This window comes from Gopherus flavomarginatus, chromosome 8 (assembly GCF_025201925.1).
Source record: "Gopherus flavomarginatus isolate rGopFla2 chromosome 8, rGopFla2.mat.asm, whole genome shotgun sequence".
Lineage (NCBI taxonomy): Eukaryota > Metazoa > Chordata > Testudines > Testudinidae > Gopherus > Gopherus flavomarginatus.
In genome coordinates, this window is record NC_066624.1 from 40,549,652 (window position 1) to 40,567,253 (window position 17,602).

At 44.4% G+C, this 17,602-nt stretch overlaps 1 protein-coding gene across 2 annotated transcripts in view; it reads right to left on the minus strand.

Moving 5' to 3' along the window:
- The window catches only part of GABRA3 (gamma-aminobutyric acid type A receptor subunit alpha3), a 135,648-nt gene that overhangs the window by 90,121 nt on the left and 27,925 nt on the right, over window positions 1–17,602 (minus strand). For both annotated transcript variants that reach the window (XM_050964357.1, XM_050964358.1), the window contains one exon: window positions 14,953–15,074. In XM_050964357.1, the coding sequence (XP_050820314.1) occupies window positions 14,953–15,074 (122 nt within the window). The remainder of the gene's footprint in view (window positions 1–14,952; window positions 15,075–17,602) is intronic.

Sequence of the window (17,602 nt, forward strand, 5' to 3'; positions counted from 1 at the left end):
CCTGAACCCATCACCCAATGAAATCCAAGGAAAGCTTGCATGAATTAAATGGGCATTGGATTAGGAATCTGGGATGGACCTCTCTCTAGGTTACATGTACATCAGGAATAATGTGTCTCTATCCCAAACAAGCACCAGATTTCACTCATTCCTACAGTTCTGGTGGCTGGTTAGGTAATTGCCATGGCATGTAGTCCCTGTGGAAATCCCAGGGGTACATAACCCAGGCTCAGTTTCCTATTTGAATGTGATGTATTTATGCAACAAACTGCTTTCAGAGTGAATGCTGTTTGGGGCAGGGACACTGGCACTGGTTCCATTTTCTATTGTACAGTGCTATGAGCATCTCTGTTGTAGGAGAGAGAACTGTAAGGCTTACCCAAGGTGTGTACGCTCCCTTGGATATTCCAGGGGATATAGCCCAAGCCCTGTTTCACACTGAACGTTATTAGCCTGATTTCACAATGGATTTCTAATATCTTTGGCATGTGTGTGTTCTCTCTGCAACTCTGATCTACTCTTGTTGCTCTAAGCAAATTTAGAACTTATTTAAGACAGGATTTTGACCTTAGGCATAGCCATCAGTTCTGCCTTTCTCACATGCCTTGGGAGTTGTAGACAGACCAGACCTCATCATGCAAAACTGCCACTTTCCATATGACATGGGCTGTAAACAAAAGCACTACGGTGAACAGCTGCAAAAGAGATAGTGGCAAGGTCTGTGTATCTCCATTGGTAATGCGACCTTCAGAGAAAGCTACTCATGGGTAAGCCAGCTTTTTCTACTATTGATTGTAGATTCAAAGGCCAGAAGGGACCACTATGATCCTCTAGTCTGATCTCCTGTATAGCACAGGCCAAAGAACTTCACCTAGGGATCCCAGTATCAAGCCCATATCTTGTGACTGCATTAGAGCATTTTTTTTAGAAAGACATCAACCCCTGATTTAAAGACTCCATAGGATGGAGACTTTGTCATGGTCCTCAATAAGTTGTTCCACTAGTTAAGTACTGTCACTGTTACAAATGTGTGCCTCATTTCTAGCCTGGGTTGGTCTTCCAGCTCTTGGATTTTGTTATACCTTTGTCTGCAAAGACAAAGGAGCAATATACTATCAGAAACCCTCTCCTCATCTAGACACCTATAGACTATGGTTGCATGACACAAAGCTTTGACAGGAGATAGATCTAGACTATGGAACTTATAGTCACAAGAAAGATGAAATGAAAGGTCTCACCACATTTAAAATAAATCTGAAAAACTCTCCTCTCGGATTTCCTCTTCCCTCAGTAAATTCTTCATACACACACAACATGCACACTCACCCATAAACTCTGTAAACTATTAATCCAGCTAGTTCTTCTACAGGCCGGGAAGGTAGAAATTGTTATTGCTGCATCTATTTTTAAATACTTGAAGGCAATGTTCAGATATTGCTCATGATGACAGGGGCCAGACAAGTGAATAGATTCAATAGATTTGGTACATCTTTAATCCACAAATGCAGCCTGTGTTCATAGATTATTTGCCAAACTCCTGAAATGTAAAGCAGCGTCCCTATTGGTCTGAAAGGTAAATACAAGACAGTGCTGGTAAGACAATTCTCCAGCATTAAATTATAATTCTATAAAGGAGTCTCAAAGAGACTGAAATATTTTCTTTTGGAGTCAAAGACAAGATATGCATTCTTAAGATAGAGGGTCAAATTCCTCCCTGGAGTAACCAATCCCAGGCATCAATTCAGACCACAAACTAAAAAAAAGTTAGGATGGGGGGGGGTAAGGCTATAGAAATAATATGTTCTGTGCTAACAGGCTGTCCTTACACATGGGAACTTGTAGCATAAAACACAACGTGGAAGGGGAGAGAAATCCCCATGCTCAGCACAGATAGGGGAAGACCAGGATAATGTTACAACACAGACACACACTGAATGCCTTCATGATACTACAGTGAGAAAGCAGTGTTTATAAGCTTAAGGACTCTGCGCTACCGCATGTCCAGTCTCATCTGGGTAGCCTAGGCACAAGATTCCAGTGCTGCTGTAGGGTGGAATGAACCTTGACTTGCTCCTCAAGTTTCAATCCTAGATCAAGAAGATATGTGATAGGACAACCAAGTGCCAATGACTTCTGGACACAGGATGCCTTACTATGTCCATGTGCAATGTAATAAAAGGCTGCGAGGGCTTTTGAAGGTGCTTTATCCACTCCAGATGGAACCTAAAGGCCCTCTTTAGGTCCAACTTCTGCTGCAGGAACAGCATGAAGGCAAGATACTGAGCAAACAATTACACAGCAGAAGGCTGAACTCTGGCACCACCTTAGGAAAGAACTTCAAGGGAGGACTTCAAATCCCCTTGTTCTTATAAACAGCAGCATAGGTTGCATCATTCGCTACAGCCCAGAGATGGCAGATGGTATAGGCTGAAGATGTACATCTAAAAATCAGGGAACTCTCTGGGTCTGCTACTAGGAAACAAGCTTTTTAGCAAAGTACTTGCACTCAATTTAACCTTAAAGCTCAGAGGGGTGTTCTTCAAAAAAAAAAAAAAAAAAACCCACAGGGTTTCCTAACTGGAGGTTCAGATGCACCAAAAACCTCATACTCTGGACTATTAAAGTCTAGGCAGAAATCTTGTACAGGTTCCAGAGAACCTGAAGCTGCAGCTATGTGGACTTTCAGAAGTAATGTCCAGAGGCTAGATTGATAAATGCAGAAGGTGCTTATGCCGCTGCTTTTGCTCAAACTTCTTCTGAAAACCCTGACTGGAGCAAAGGGAGAAGAAAGGAGGGTGGCAAATGCTGCTGCAGGGATTCAGTCAAACACACCCATGCTTATGTAGTGGTCTAAGGTGGAAAGTCTCGGATTATTCTGCCAAGAGTGGAATGGAGATCCAGCCTTTCCCCTGTGGCCCCCCAGTGGTTTATAAAGCATCTGAAATCTGAGCAGAGACATGAAATGAGACTTTGAATGTATAGTAGGGTTGCTCAGGATCCAGAATTTCCAGTCTATCAAAAGTTCTGACATTTAAAAAAAAAGTTCTGAATTGAAATGAAAAGCTGAAATTTTGAAAACGCCTGTGAAATGAAAATTGCAATAATTTTTTAGTCGAGATCATCAAGATGAAATCATTTAGGACTTTGCATTTTATTTAAAATATATCAATTTTATAATAAAATATTTCATGTAATAATATAAGTAAAAATGAAACATTGATTTTCCCATCCGAAAGTTTCATAGACATTTACATGTTCCCACTGAACATTTCAATTTCAACAAAATTGCATTTTTTAAATGGAAAACTTCCATAAAAAAATCAGCCACACTAGCCTTCACCTGTCCCAACCCCTTCTTGTCTATGCTCACACAGGCCCATCGCAGGTGCCTAAATACCTTTGAGGATCTGGGCCATAAGGACTAACATGTCCTTGGCTGAAGGAGACCAGAATAAATTGATGCATTGACATGCACCAACATTTTGATGTTGAAAGTCCCAGTGCAACATTGTGATTCAAAGGAATTAAGGCAACCATGGGTGGAAAGGGCACCAAGACTCAAGTTCTCCATGCATCAACATTTGAATCAATGCAATACAGATGGGATGACTTCAGTGCTAAGTGTTAGCAGCAGAAGGGTATCTTGGTTGTTTTTGAGACATCCTGAAAAACTACAGCTGCATATTTTAAAAAAGAAACAGTGCATTGTGTGTGGGGGTGAGGGACAAACCCAATCAATGAAGCAAAACTTTAATGAACTTTGCTTATTAAAGAACAAAGGGAATATTAACTGGAATAAAACTAGGATAAATATTAAGTGATTATAGATCAATAGAAAAACAGACTATATAGCTGCTTCTGGGAAAAATAATAGAATGAGGACATATAGACCATGAAAGCATGTTCAACACCAGACAGACAGATGAAATCTAAATACCCTGCCCAAATCCTAATGAAATCAATAGGAGTCTTTTTTTTTGACTTCTGTGGATACTGGATCACATTCCTAATGACCAAGCTACTCATCACTTTTCTGCTGCTTTGAGATCCACTGACAGAATTGACCTTAGCAATAGCACATTCAGTAGCTTATCTCACATCCCCTCCATATTCTAAAGCTCTTAGGTATGGGAGATACATAGGAGCTGCTATCATGTAAAATGCACTGCAATAGACCCGGGCTTTTTTGTCTAATCTTCAATACAGAACCCCACATAGTACAAAAAAATAACTAGGGACAAAATACCTACCCAGATTATTTAAAGTTAGCTTTAAAACTGGGAATATAAAATCTATCCTGTTCTTCAGGAAGAGAATGTGTTTCTTAAAGGAATTTAGTGGTATTCATCAGGCAGGGCAGGAAAAATGCTGTAAAAGTGTTGAATGTGGAAAGTGGCAGGACTGTGCAGAGATAACCCTCATGGATAGAAGTCTGAAGCAAACAGAGTAACAGAAGCTGATCCTGTGTTATCTCAAAGTCCCTCTCTCTCCTTTAGAGATCTTCCACAAAATCCTAAAATCATCCAGAGCGATTTTCTCAAGGGATCACAAGGTTCAACTCCAATCCAAGATTTTGGAACTCCCTCCCAAAGATGATTATGGTCAGACCTGTGATGCCTCTTCCTCTCAGCATTTTCCAAGGAACCAGAATGGTGGGGAATGAGGTGGTAAGCTCAAAAGTAACAAACTGAGGTTAAGCCAACAGCAGGATCAAGAGCTGACCTCAGCATGGCCGGATTAAAGCATAGACACTATATGCTCTTGCATCAGGGTCCAGATTCTGGAGTCACATGATTACAAAATCTGAGCTTCCATTTAAAAAAAAGATGAGCTAACTAACCAATGCAGTGAAACCTGCCTGAATCTGCAGACAGCCTGAAACAAACAACAGTTCTGGTCTGTGCCCGGGGGAACTGCTCCCAGAATAACCAATGCAGTGATGTCTGCCTAAATCTGCAGAGAGCTTGAGACAATAGCTCTGAGAGGGAGAACTGCTCCATGCTTTGGAGGGCCCTGTTAACACCAGCCCAGCAGAAGACTTGCATGTGTGGCAGGAGAAGAGGCCAGTGGCCCAGCCACCAACTCAAGCAGATATAGCTTAGCTGGTAGGGTAAGTAATGGCTACCTCATGCCTCTCTAGCGGTGGGCAGCAGGCCCTTGCTGCCACTCCTGAGGTGGAGAAGGGGTTCCATGCCACTAACTCAGCTTCTGTGGGAGAAGATGCCCCCGTTCCACTGCAACTCCAACTTGGACGGGTTCATAGCATGGGAGGGTGGGGTCACAACAAGAGGACTGAGCCACAGCGAGTTGTGTGCTTCAAACCTTGGATTGCTTTAATCCAATTGTATGCATCAAGCTCACATTATGGGCCCTGATTATACCTATGTAGGATGGATAACCGACTGCCCCTTGTGCATCTCACTGTGCTTTTAATCCTTGCACAGTGCTTAGATCCTATGGTGACAAACACTGTACAAAGGCGGATAGACAGACAGGATGGCTGGTCAGTGAGAGTTCCATTAACCAGGTGCTGGGGAGTAGGGCTTGACTGACTCTCCTTAGGAATATGGCAGGAGGCTCCAAAAAGATAGTAATTTAAATTGTCTTGTGAGCAATGATATGACCACAACAGAGAAAAATAATCAGTACCGGTCTATCTGCTGAACATGATACAAAGTTCTTTCTTTCCTTCTTTCTTTCTTACTGCTAATTTAGAGTTTTAACTCATTTTTTAAACAACTGCAAACTGCATCGTTTTATCTCTTGGGGTAAAACTTTTGCCTACTATGATTCTATGGTTTCCAAAAGGCAATTTAAATGACATAGTATCCTGGTTGCACTTAGAAGCCCTTTGGACTGTGCACCAACCATACGCTCCTCAGAATGCTCCCTGGATAACCTCCTGTTGCATTGTAATACCACCTCAGAACACCCACTGAGTTGGTAGTGCATGCACTGTAGCACAGTGAATTTGGGATGGATGGGGGACTTTGGAAGTCAGGACAGCTTCTGGATGGGGGGAAGAAAGGGCCTTAAGAGATCCCAGAGCTTTTTGTTTTGTGGGGAGGGTTGGGGAAGGAGAGACCTAGGAAGATGCCACAGCTTTTGGTTACAAAGGGGTGGAGGTGGGGCTGATTTTACTATTCAATGAGGTACCTCATTGAGGTTATTTTCAGTAGGGTCTCATTTCTGTAGTCTCTCACAGTTGTCCCCATTCTCTGCTTTCGGCCCTGACACACAAATCACTTCAAATTTTTCCCCACTTATCCCCCTCATTACTCTCACTCTAAACCATGATTGGGGATACTGGGGGTAATGGATTCTCTTTTTTCTCCCACCTCACTTGCACCAACATGGCACAAAGGAAAAGGCCTGGAAATTGGGCCAAAAGACATGCTAATTGGATCATCCTCAGCTGGTGTAAATTAACATCCCTCTATTGACTTTGGTGTTGCTACATTGATTTACACTGAGGTTCTGGCCCCATAAATCCAGAACCTCTGAACCTTTGGAAGTTTGAAATCTGGATCTGAGTTTTATGATTTGGGCCGATCTTTAGGTCCTACTAGACAGTAGCAGAACTTATAGCCACTGTTCTCCTGGAAGATTGTCCTGCAAACTGGAGTCTCCACATGAATTGGGAGCATGCCTCAAGCTGTGTGTTCTGTGGGACACAAAAGCTACCTCAGGGAGGGGGCCAAGAAGAGGCTTCCAAAAAATGCAGATCTCTGGGAAGGGGAAGGAAAGGTCTCTGTAGAGCCCAAAGCTCTCCGCTGTGGATGTCCTTGAAGCTCCATGACATGATGGAAGGGAAGAGGTATCAAAATACCCCCAAATTTCTCTGTTGTGGAGGTTGGAAGAAGCCTCAAGATTGTGATGAAGAAAAAGCCTAGGAATAGCCCACACCTCCATGTTGTTGTAGGGAGGGACAGTGGCTCAGGAAATTCCCACAGCTGCAGTCCGTGAGCGGAGGGTAACACGGACCATAAAAATGCTATCACTATGAGGTTTTTTTCTGCATGGTTGGTCATTATGGCAGATGTCTCAATTCCCTTGGGGTACACGCCATTCCTCCTCTGACTTAATAACCAAGCTGCACTGTGTATCCCCAGGGGAGACATTTTATCTGCTGAAGTTTTGTCTTTATTTTAAATAATTCTGATCCCATAAAGTAATCTGCTCATGCAGCTATACCTTTGAAAAGCAGTTGGAGCTTGGAGCAGGGCTCAGGCCTGTGCCAGATTTGCTCTATAGCATCAGCCTACTCCCTCTCTGCACTGACAGGGGATGGGATTGGTGCAGAAGGGGCAAGGCAGGGGATACAGAGAGGGGGCGGTAGTAGAGGCTAAGCCTTACATCAGTCATTACACACCTCTCATTGCTGATATAAGCAGCAAAAGCATCTCTTGCAGTCCCACCATATTCTCCTCAATGGGGGTTGCCTTGAGGGATCAGGAGATTTGCCAAGGGGGTGCGGGGCTGTTCCCTGGGTGAGCAGGGAAAGGTGCAGCCATGCTGCTCCATGGCACACAGTCCAAGTTCTGCTCTGTGTGCCAAGGGGAGTCGTTGTAGGAACAGCTCACCCAGCACACACCATAGGGTTTTCACGTCTCCCATTTCTTTAAGGGTCACCAAAAATAATAATCAGAGCAGGGTGAGGTCCCCTCACCTCTGTTGTCTCTTCAGCGTGAGGCCCTCTAGGTAGGAAAACTCAGTGCCCCCAGAGTTTGGGCAGCTGGGAGAGTTGAGATGACCCCCAAAGCTTTTGTGAAGGCCAGTGTGTCCGATTTGCTAACCCTGACTCGCCAGGGCTGTTTGGACAGGCCTTCAGCAGGGAGGTAGGCACGAAGGTGCTCAGAGCTTATCCAATGCTGCTGCCAAGTCAGCCAGCAGGGGCTGCTAGGCCCTTTCTCTCTCTCACTGCACAGGAACAAGAGTTTTGGAAGCACATTGCCACATCACAGCATTGCTCCTTTCTAAGCCAGCACTCGAGCACTCCCCCATGTCTTTGCTTGTCACACAAAACCACAGTTCAAACGCCAGTCTCCCCTGTGAGAGAACACTCGGTCGAGGTCTGGCATCCTGGTAGTCTAGCAACACCGCTTAATCTTCTTCCACCATGGTGCCATTCTCAGGGCCTGGCTCAGGAATGCCAGGCTCTTCTCATCAGCCTCGGTTCCATTTTGCTAGAGCAATGCTCCTCTGGCATCCTGGCAAAAGAAACAGCTCTGGCGTGAGAGCTGTTGGAGTGGGCCAGAGCAGATGGTAAAAACAGAAGGGATAAGAAAATAAATATAAAAATGGTAGCATGGGTGGAAAAGTTGCCACATCAACATTCTGCTGCTTACATAATCTCTTCCTAAAGCCTGACAAATGTTGCTCAGCACCTGGCAGGACATGGGGAAGGCTCCGCAGAATGTATGAAATGGGCAGCCCCGGCTCTCAGAGCAGCATTCAGCAGAGAGCAGGTGGCTTGCACTCACGTATGCTGTGCTCAGCGCTTGCTGTCCTGGCTAAGTGTTTTCAGATGGATCTCTAAACGTTTGCCGCGAGGTTGTAAATATTTCACAGGACATTAAAAGTAGACTGTGCCATCTCTGTCCGCCTCCCACCCTCTCTCATTTTTCTTGTCTCACACTCTCTCCATCCCTTCTTTTAATCCTCCTCCTTTTCACTTCTCTACATTGCTCTTACATTATTACTTGTTCAGCATCAACGCTGTGCTCAGTGCTGTATGAGACCTCAAAAAAGACACAGGCCCCAAAGGGATTACAGTATGAGTGCCTCTCCATTAGGGAAGCCATTTAGAATCACTCAATCCTTCCCTCTCACCCATGGATTCCTTCCTCCTCCCCCTCCCCATAGATTCCAAGGTCAGATGGGGTCACTGTGGTCATATAGCCGGACTGCCTGTATAACACAGGCCAGAGAACTGCCTGAAAATAATTCTCAGAGCAGATCTTTTAGAAAAAAATATCCAAGCTTGATTTAAAAATTGTCACTGATGGAGAAACCACCATGACTCTTGGTGAGTTGTTACAAGGTTAATTACTCACTGTCAAAAACATACACCTTATGTCCAATCTGAATTTGTCAAGCTTCAATTTAGAATATCAGGGACCTCAGGAGGTTACCTAGGCCAACCCCCTACTCAAAGCAGGAGCAATCCCCAGCCAGATTTTTTGCCCCAGATCCCTAAATGGGCCCCAGAAGGATTAAACTTACAATCCTGGATTTAGCAGGCCACTGCTCAAACCATTGAGCTATATTGAATTGTCTAAGACCCTTCTCTGCTAGATAAAAGAGCTCATTGTTACATAAGAACATAGAACATAAGAATGGCCGTACTGGGTCAGACCAAAGGTCTATCTAGCCCAGTATCTGTCTACCGACAGTGGCCAATGCCAGGTGCCCCAGAGGGACTGAAGCTAACAGGCAATGATCAAGTGATCTCTCTCCTGCCATCCATCTCCATCCTCTGATGAACAGAGGCAAGGGACACCATTCTTTACCCTTCCTGGCTAATAGCCATTTATGGACCTAGCTACCATGAAATTATCCAGTTCCCTTTTAAACATTGTTATAGTCCCAGCCTTCACAACCTCCTCAGATAAGGAGTTCCACAAGTTGACTGTGCACTGCGCGAAGAAGAACTTCCTTTTATTTGTTTTAAACCTGCTACCTATTAATTTCATTTTGTGACCCCTAGTTCTTGTATTATGGGAATAAGTAAATAACTTTTCCTTATCCACTTTCTCCACATCACTCATGATTTTATATACCTCTATCATATCCCCCCTTAGTCTCCTCTTTTCCAAGCTGAAGAGGCCTAGCCTCTTTAATCTTTCCTCGTATGGGACCCTCTCCAAACCCCTAATCATTTTAGTTGCCCTTTTCTGAACCTTTTCTAGTGCTAGAATATCTTTTTTGAGGTGAGGAGACCACATCTGTACACAGTATTTGAGATGTGGGCGTACCATGGATTTATATAAGGGCAATAATATATTCTCAATCTTATTCTCTACCCCCTTTTTAACGATTCCTAACATCTTGTTTGCTTTTTTGACTGCCTCTGCACACTGTGTTGATGTCTTCAGAGAACTATCCACGATGACGCCAAGATCCTTTTCCTGACTCGTTGTAGCTAAATTAGCCCCCATCATATTGTATGTATAGTTGGGGTTATTTTTTCCATTGTGCATTACTTTACATTTATCCACATTAAATTTCATTTGCCATTTTGTTGACCAATCACTTAGTTTTGTGAGATCTTTTTGAAGTTCTTCACAATCTGCTTTGGTCTTAACCATCTTGAGTAGTTTAGTATCATCTGCAAACTTTGCCACCTCACTGTTTACCCCTTTCTCCAGATCATTTATGAATAAATTGAATAGGATTGGTCCTAGGACTGACCCTTGGGGAACACCACTAGTTACCCCTCTCCATTCTGAGAATTTACCATTAATTCCTACCCTTTGTTCCCTGTCTTTTAGCCAGTTCTCAGTCCATGAAAGGACCTTCCCTTTTATCCCATGATAGCTTTTATCCCATGTTCACCTTGTAGATACTTGTACTGTGATTAACTCCCCCTTAACCTTCTTTGTGTTAAACTAAACAGATTGAGCTCTCTAAGTCTATCACTTTAAGGCAGATTTTCTAACTCTTTAATCATTTCATGGCTCTTTTCTGACCCCTCTCCAATTTACCAACTTCCTTCTTGAATTGTGGGCACCAGAACTGGACACAGTTTTGCAATGGTTGTTGCACCAGTGCCAAATATAGAGGTCTCTCTACTTCTATTCAAGATTCCCATTGATGCACTCCAGGATTGCATTTGGTCTTTTGGCCACAGCATCACACAGAGCTCACATTCAGCTGATTGTGAACTGCAACCCCCAAATCTTTTTCAGAGTCACTGCTTCCCAGGATTGAGTCCCTAGGAATAGCCTTGCTGTTCTGAAATTGGTGCTGTACCAAGTCACCAATAGGGTAGCAGCTAAGTCCTTTTGGAGCTCTGCTTCCCACCCAACTTGGTCATTCAAGCTATACTATGTCTACCCTCTCCTGTCTCTCCTGGGAGTACAAATGGCACCAATGGAATAACCCCAAGCTTCCATCTATCCTTGTGAATTTGCTTCCATTGTAATTCATGTTCTTTTAATGGAAATCTATGCAATGGCAAAGACATCAAGCCAAAATGCCACGGAAGGGTTAAAAGTTCCTCAAGTCCTTCTTCAGCAGCTGCCGTAGCAGCTGGAGAGTTAATTCCCTAACATCCCAGAGGTTTCTCAGCAGATAGCCTCTCTTAGGGTATTTGCTTTCCAGGGAGTAATGGGTTCATGTCAGAGCTTTATTTATTATTTCTAAAGATTCATGGGACCATTCAGCACTCAGTCACAGCACACACATGAACCAGGGAAAGCTCAGGCAGGCCCTGTGTGATTTTCCCTTTGCAGCTTTGCCAATGCAACCATGTTTATTTCAGTCCTGGGCTAGCTCACAGCTCTGAAAATGCCCCTCAGTCACAAGCCAGAGGACCCCCGGCTATTCCAGACAAGGCCTGAAATAGTGATTGCAGTGGCGTTGGAACAATTTGTACAGTGGGGGTGCTGAGAGCCATTGAACTAAACTGTAAACCTTGTAATTGATGGAAACCACTTCAAGCCAGGGGGTACAGCAGCACCTTCGGAACCCCTAGTTCCACCCCCCTGGAGTGATTGCCACTTATTCATAGATTCATACTTGTACTAAGCTTTTGTGGCATACCCCTGTTTAGGGAGAGACACCAATAAACTCATTCACATGTGGCTTAAGCCAAAATTTGAACTCAGGTCTATAGCAGCAGAAGGTGAACGAACAATCCCGCTAGGTCCGAGCCCAGCTATATCTTGTGCCTGGAGTACGGAAATGAGATTTCACCCTTTATTAGGGAGTCTGTATTACTTAGGCGTGGCTTTTCAATGGCAGAAATCTGGAGACTGCCCCTGACCCAGCCGTCATTATTTCATTATCACTAGAAACATACAATTAATACTTCATGCTTTTTAATACCTTCATTTGGGGGATCTCAAAGTCTCTGTGGGACAGGAAGCATTACCTCTGTTTGTAAAATGGGGAAACTGAGGCAGAGAGGTTGTGATTTGCCCACGGTCACACAGATTCAGTGGCAGGGCTGGAAACTGAACCCACATATCCTGACTCCTAGTCACTTGCTAACCATTAGGCCACGCTCTCTCCTAGCTACCCTTGACCTTTGCAGCCTTGCTGCATATGGTAGCTGGGGACACAATAGGCTCAGCATTGTGTTGTGTGTGAGGATAAACGACACACCCCAGCGCAAACTGTGCAGAGATGATGAAAACCTGCTCCAGAATGAGGTATGAGAGAGGGAGAAAGGCAAACAGATGGGGGAAGGGATCCCTAAAAATGTCAGGAGGGTTGGTGCATGTTCTGTAAATGACGTGGCCCGCACAGACGTCAGACTGATATCCCTGAGGAAAGCCAATGTGCTTTCCAAAGCAGCATGCTAGCTACCAGCAGTGCAGTGACTGACTTAAAGGGAAGCAGAACCCTCACACAATCTTGATCATTAGACCTGAATGGTGCCCTAAGACACCCAGGTTACCCTCTACCCTCCACACAGTGGGGTCATTAGTATCCACTTCTCCAGCCACAAGAAGCTGGCAGACAGGACTGCTATATATCACCTCTTCCAAACGTCCACCGGCAGCAGCCCCTAGAGACCCACGCTGCAGTGTCAGCAATGAGTTTGAACCCACAGCCTAGCTCAGAGGTGAGAGGGAAGGCTATCCTGACACAGGGAAGCTCAACCCTAGCTAAGAATCTTATTTCTTACCTTTGCCAGCCCTTCCCCTATGGTGCAGCTATTAACGAATCCTGCGCAAAGGGAAAGCAGAGGTGGGGGCAGCTTTGTGCAGGATGTGCCTGTTCTGGCACAGGCAAAGGCAATTCATTACGTTAACTGTTTTGCTGAAGGACCTAAGCAATATTCCAGAGACATTCCTAGGAAGGTTTTAACTTCTGCAGAACGGGCTCATGGGAGTCCTCTTGTTAATAGTTTGTGCTGGGGATTGGTTTGCTATTGAGCTCAGAATGAGCCACAGATGTCCCCTAAGTCCCCTTCCAGACGCAGTTCATTGGAATCGATCCACCCATCAGAGAGGTTTGAGGAAGCAAAGCTATCAGTGGGATTGCGGTTAATTCTGGGGGAGAGAGATGAGCAGTAAAAGCGATAAAACTGATGGATGGCCTATGCAGATATTTTAACCCTTTCCCTCCTGGGTGAAAGAACCATGCAGCAAGGCAGGTTTCTGAAGGCAGAAGAGCTTGCTGGCATGCACCTGGATTTCGGCTGATCTCTGCCTGAGGTTTCTTTGGATAGGTGTAGGCATGCAGTAGCAGTGGTGGAGGGAGAGGGGAGAAGGAAGTGACAGTTTAGGACTCTGTTAAAAAAAGAGAATCTGGTTATCTTAAAAGAAAAGCAGAGCAGACAGAAGCAAAGAGGGGAGGAGACTGAATGCTGGGTGTTACAGGTTAGAAAGCCTCTCCCAGCAGGGAATGGAGCAAGAGCCTCCCACCAGGGGAAGATCACAGCTGCTCTAATCCCAGGCGTTCCCAGCAGAAGTTCTTCTAGGATCAGTACAGTATGGGGAACTCAGGGACTTCACTCTCCACCTCCTCAGCAGGAGGTGCTCTTGGGAGTAGTAAAGTAGTGCGGCTTGCAGGGGAGCTCATGATTACTTCAGTCCTAGATTCATTCAGGAGTCACTGTAAGAAGCTGGCGAAGCACTAGCTGTGGGAGAGATCACTGTCATTTCAATTCCAGCAGAAGCAGCTAGAAAACATAGTGCAAGACTGCTCTGTGGGAGAGCTCAGTCACAGCTCCCTAGCTCCAGCTTCTCCTCGCTGTAGTGAAGGGGATGGGGGCAGTGACTGTGGAGTGGAGGAACTCTCAGCTGTTCCCTATAGACACGGCGCAATTCCTAAACCAATTGCTCTGGTTTCACAATCAAACAGTGGCCAGCAACATTCTGGCAATGGCAACCCCCCTTGAGAGGAGCCACCTCCCATGCATCAGTCATATTCCTCTGAAAAAAATTGGATGCAAAGCCTACACGAAGCAAAGGAGAGGAAAGGTAATGACATCCCCCTACTCCTACCAAAACACCCATCATGTATCCATGCCTCACTGAATAATCCCATCACCTTACTGGTGTAACTCTTTTTCCCCCTACCCTTCATTCCATCTGTGGTCCTTCGTCTTCACTGAGTCCCAGTGAGAGAGGCCTAGCTGAGTAGGAACCAGTGTGAAAAGAATCTCCAAAGTAATTTCTAAATGGGACATAGACACAGAAGAAATTATTTTGATACTGAAAGCATTTCTCTGACAAAACCCGCTGAAGTCAATTGGAAAGGAGGACATCAGTCTGATGGCCAGGTCCCTGGGGCTCACTTGGGTTCTGCTCTATGAAAGCAGATTACAATAATGCCTGCCATGGGTTTGTTTCTAGGGTTTCATTTGGCAGAGCCTTGAGGTAGGAGCCCAGGACTGAATGAACTTGAAGACCAAATTCCATTCTCTGCACAGGAGAAGGAGGTCTTCTCCAGGAGGAGGTCGGGGTCCATTACTGTAGGAAGAGAAGCCCACATTGGTCGATCTAGAGGTCTATTGATGAAGCTATCATAGAAGCTCAGGATATAGGTCAGAGAGAGAACATCTTCCTATCTCACCTCAGGAGAGCAAGGTGGGTTTCTCTCCCATCAGAAGATTGTTGCCGTTATAAAGAACCAGAGAAAAAACAAACAACAGTAGGACTGAATTCCCCCTTTACTCCATGAATGATGGTTGATATTACTCTGGAAGTAAACTTTATAACTTGTTTATGAAGCTATGTAGTGAAGGAGAATAAAATCCTCACAATGCAGACTGACCTCCAAGTCCAGGTCTCAGCCGATTGTCATACCCATCCAACAGCCGGTCCAGAATGCGTGTGAAGATGGTGATATTGTCCTTGCTGTCATCAACAATTTCTGGACCATGCTTCTGAGAAAGCCTAGGGAAAGAAGAGAGAGATAAAAAGGGAAATCGGACTAGAAATCCACATTTGATATGCACAGACCTCTTGTTTTAAACAAAGATGTTCATTCAGACATGGTCTGCCTCTATCTCCCATCAACCAGACATGTGGGAAATGGTTTAGAGGTCCTGATTGGGAGAATCATCTTCCCCTGTTCCAGCATCTCCCACTCAACATCCTATGGAGAAAGGTTTAGCAGGAGCTAAGGAGACATCACCATTACTCTAGTCCCAGTGAGATAAGCAAACTACTTTGGATGTGAGGCACTGAACTGTCACTTAAAATCAGAAGTGAATTGTTTCTGAAGTTGGTTGATATTTTCTCCACTTTGAACTGAATTTCATTCTCACCTGCCTATGCTTCCTGGCTCTGTTCACAGCACAAATGCTGAAATACTGTTTGTATGGAAAGTCTTTTTTCACAGTATTTTCTGGCCCAGGGCAACCAGGAAAGTATCAACACACATGAACAAGCTTCACCTCACAAGATTTCCAGTGCAATTTTGCAAACCTCAGGAGAGATTCAGATAAGCATCCAAATGTTGCAGTCTGAAAATCATGCCTGTGGTTTGAATAGAGGTGCTGAGCACCCTAATTCTCATTGGAATCAATTAACTTCTGAAATTCAAGTCACAAACCACTAGATGCCCAACAGCATAAGGGACAGTGTAATGTAATAATGCTGTCTATAAAGGCATTCCCAGCCATTCGAATCCCAGAAGGAGACATCAGTAGGAATTGTAAGTGGACAGACAATAGACTAAGTGAAGGAGAAAGCAAACAGAAAAAGCTAGAGAAATGCAGAAATTGCAGGAAAGATGACGTTCAGCTACAAGAAGTTGCAAGGAGACAGAAGGAAAGATTAAGAAGCCTGGGCATGCAGCATGATAAATAAAAAAAACACAGGAAGGTACAGAGATGAATGGGTGGTTTAGCGGATGAATTGCTAGAAGTGGTGCAGGAGTCTCCTCTGGCAGGGGTTGCAGTCCAGCACTGACAAATCGATGCATTACTGCTAAACAGAGAAATAAATGACTTGGGAGCAGCAGCTTGATTAAGATGAGTGAACATGGCAAATGGGAGAGACACCAATACTGGTTGTGGGGGGTTGTAAAGTATACAGGTGGATTTGCATAGCAGAGCCACTGGAATGGGGGGCCCCTATTAGGAGGCTGGTAGAGCAGCTTTGGCAGTATTCCTACCCCATGACTCTCCACATTTAGTTTGTTTTCTCCCTTTCCTCCCCTCTCTTTCTGATTGTTTTCTCTTTTACTCTTAATTTTTCTATTTTTCTTCATCCACTTAAATGTTGTTTCTTGGGTGCTGCTGCATTAGGGTTGATTTGTAGGATGGGCAGCTTCCCTTTGTGGTGAAGAAAACAAGAGGGAACCTATATTCCCAAATTGAAAATTTCGATTTCACTTCCTTCTTCCCCAACATATTTCTTCTAGGAAAGTGCCAGTGGTGCTGCAGTGGTGAGGAGCTTCCGGCATGCCTGTGCTGGACTCCATTCTGGCTTGTCAGATGAGTCCTGCATTCATCTCTCTGACAGATTTGCTAAGCATGCTGGACGAAGCCACCGCTAGCTTGGTATAATGATTACTAACCTAGCTAATCCCTTACCACCACAGCTAGTTAATGACAGGACAATCTCACAAGGTTCAAAGGAGCACCCCCAGAGGTCCATAGGCCTATATGAACTTCAGCCAAACTAGCCAGAGATCTTGGCTTAGGAAGCAACAAGAAGGGGCCTGAAAGCTCATGAAAACAGGTTCTCATGAGAGACCTGTCATTTGCTGGAAATACAAGAACAGCATCTTCTCAATGTATATAAGTACTTCTAGTCTGAAGCAGGAAATGCAGAGTCTGGGCAAAATGGAAGAATAATGAGGGGAGGAATGGTGGCTAGCATTTTCAAGACCAATTGTATAGTATGGGGTTTGGTTAGAGAGTCACACTTTATATTACAGATACACTTATAAATAGTTTATAAAGGGCCAATAAATGATAAATAATAGAGCTGGTCAGGAATTTTCCATCTCAATGCGTTTTGTTGTTGTTGTTTATTTTTGTGCAAGTGGGGTTGACAGAAAATTCACTTTGTGCAAAATCTAAATTTCCTGTGAAAAATTTTGATTTGACCAACATTTCTTGGTTTTGTGTCAGGAAAAATCAAAATGCAATATTTTGTGTAGGGTCAAGTTGACACATTTCAGTTAATTGACCCCAACTGAAATGTTTCATTTCAGGTCTGTTTGACATCAGTCTGTGTTTGCTTGTGCTGTTGCATATCTTGTGGAGTATTTGAGTGCCTCAGTTCTCCTTTTTGAGACAGGCTTCCTGGCTAGACTACATCTCCCATGATGCACCACAGGCTCCAGCCTTGATGAGTTGCCATGATGCATCATGGCAGTCACATGACCATGGTATATCAGAGATTTAATCCAGCCCATAGAGGAGAATGGGACCTGAGGCATTTGAACTATAACTCCTATCAGGCACTGT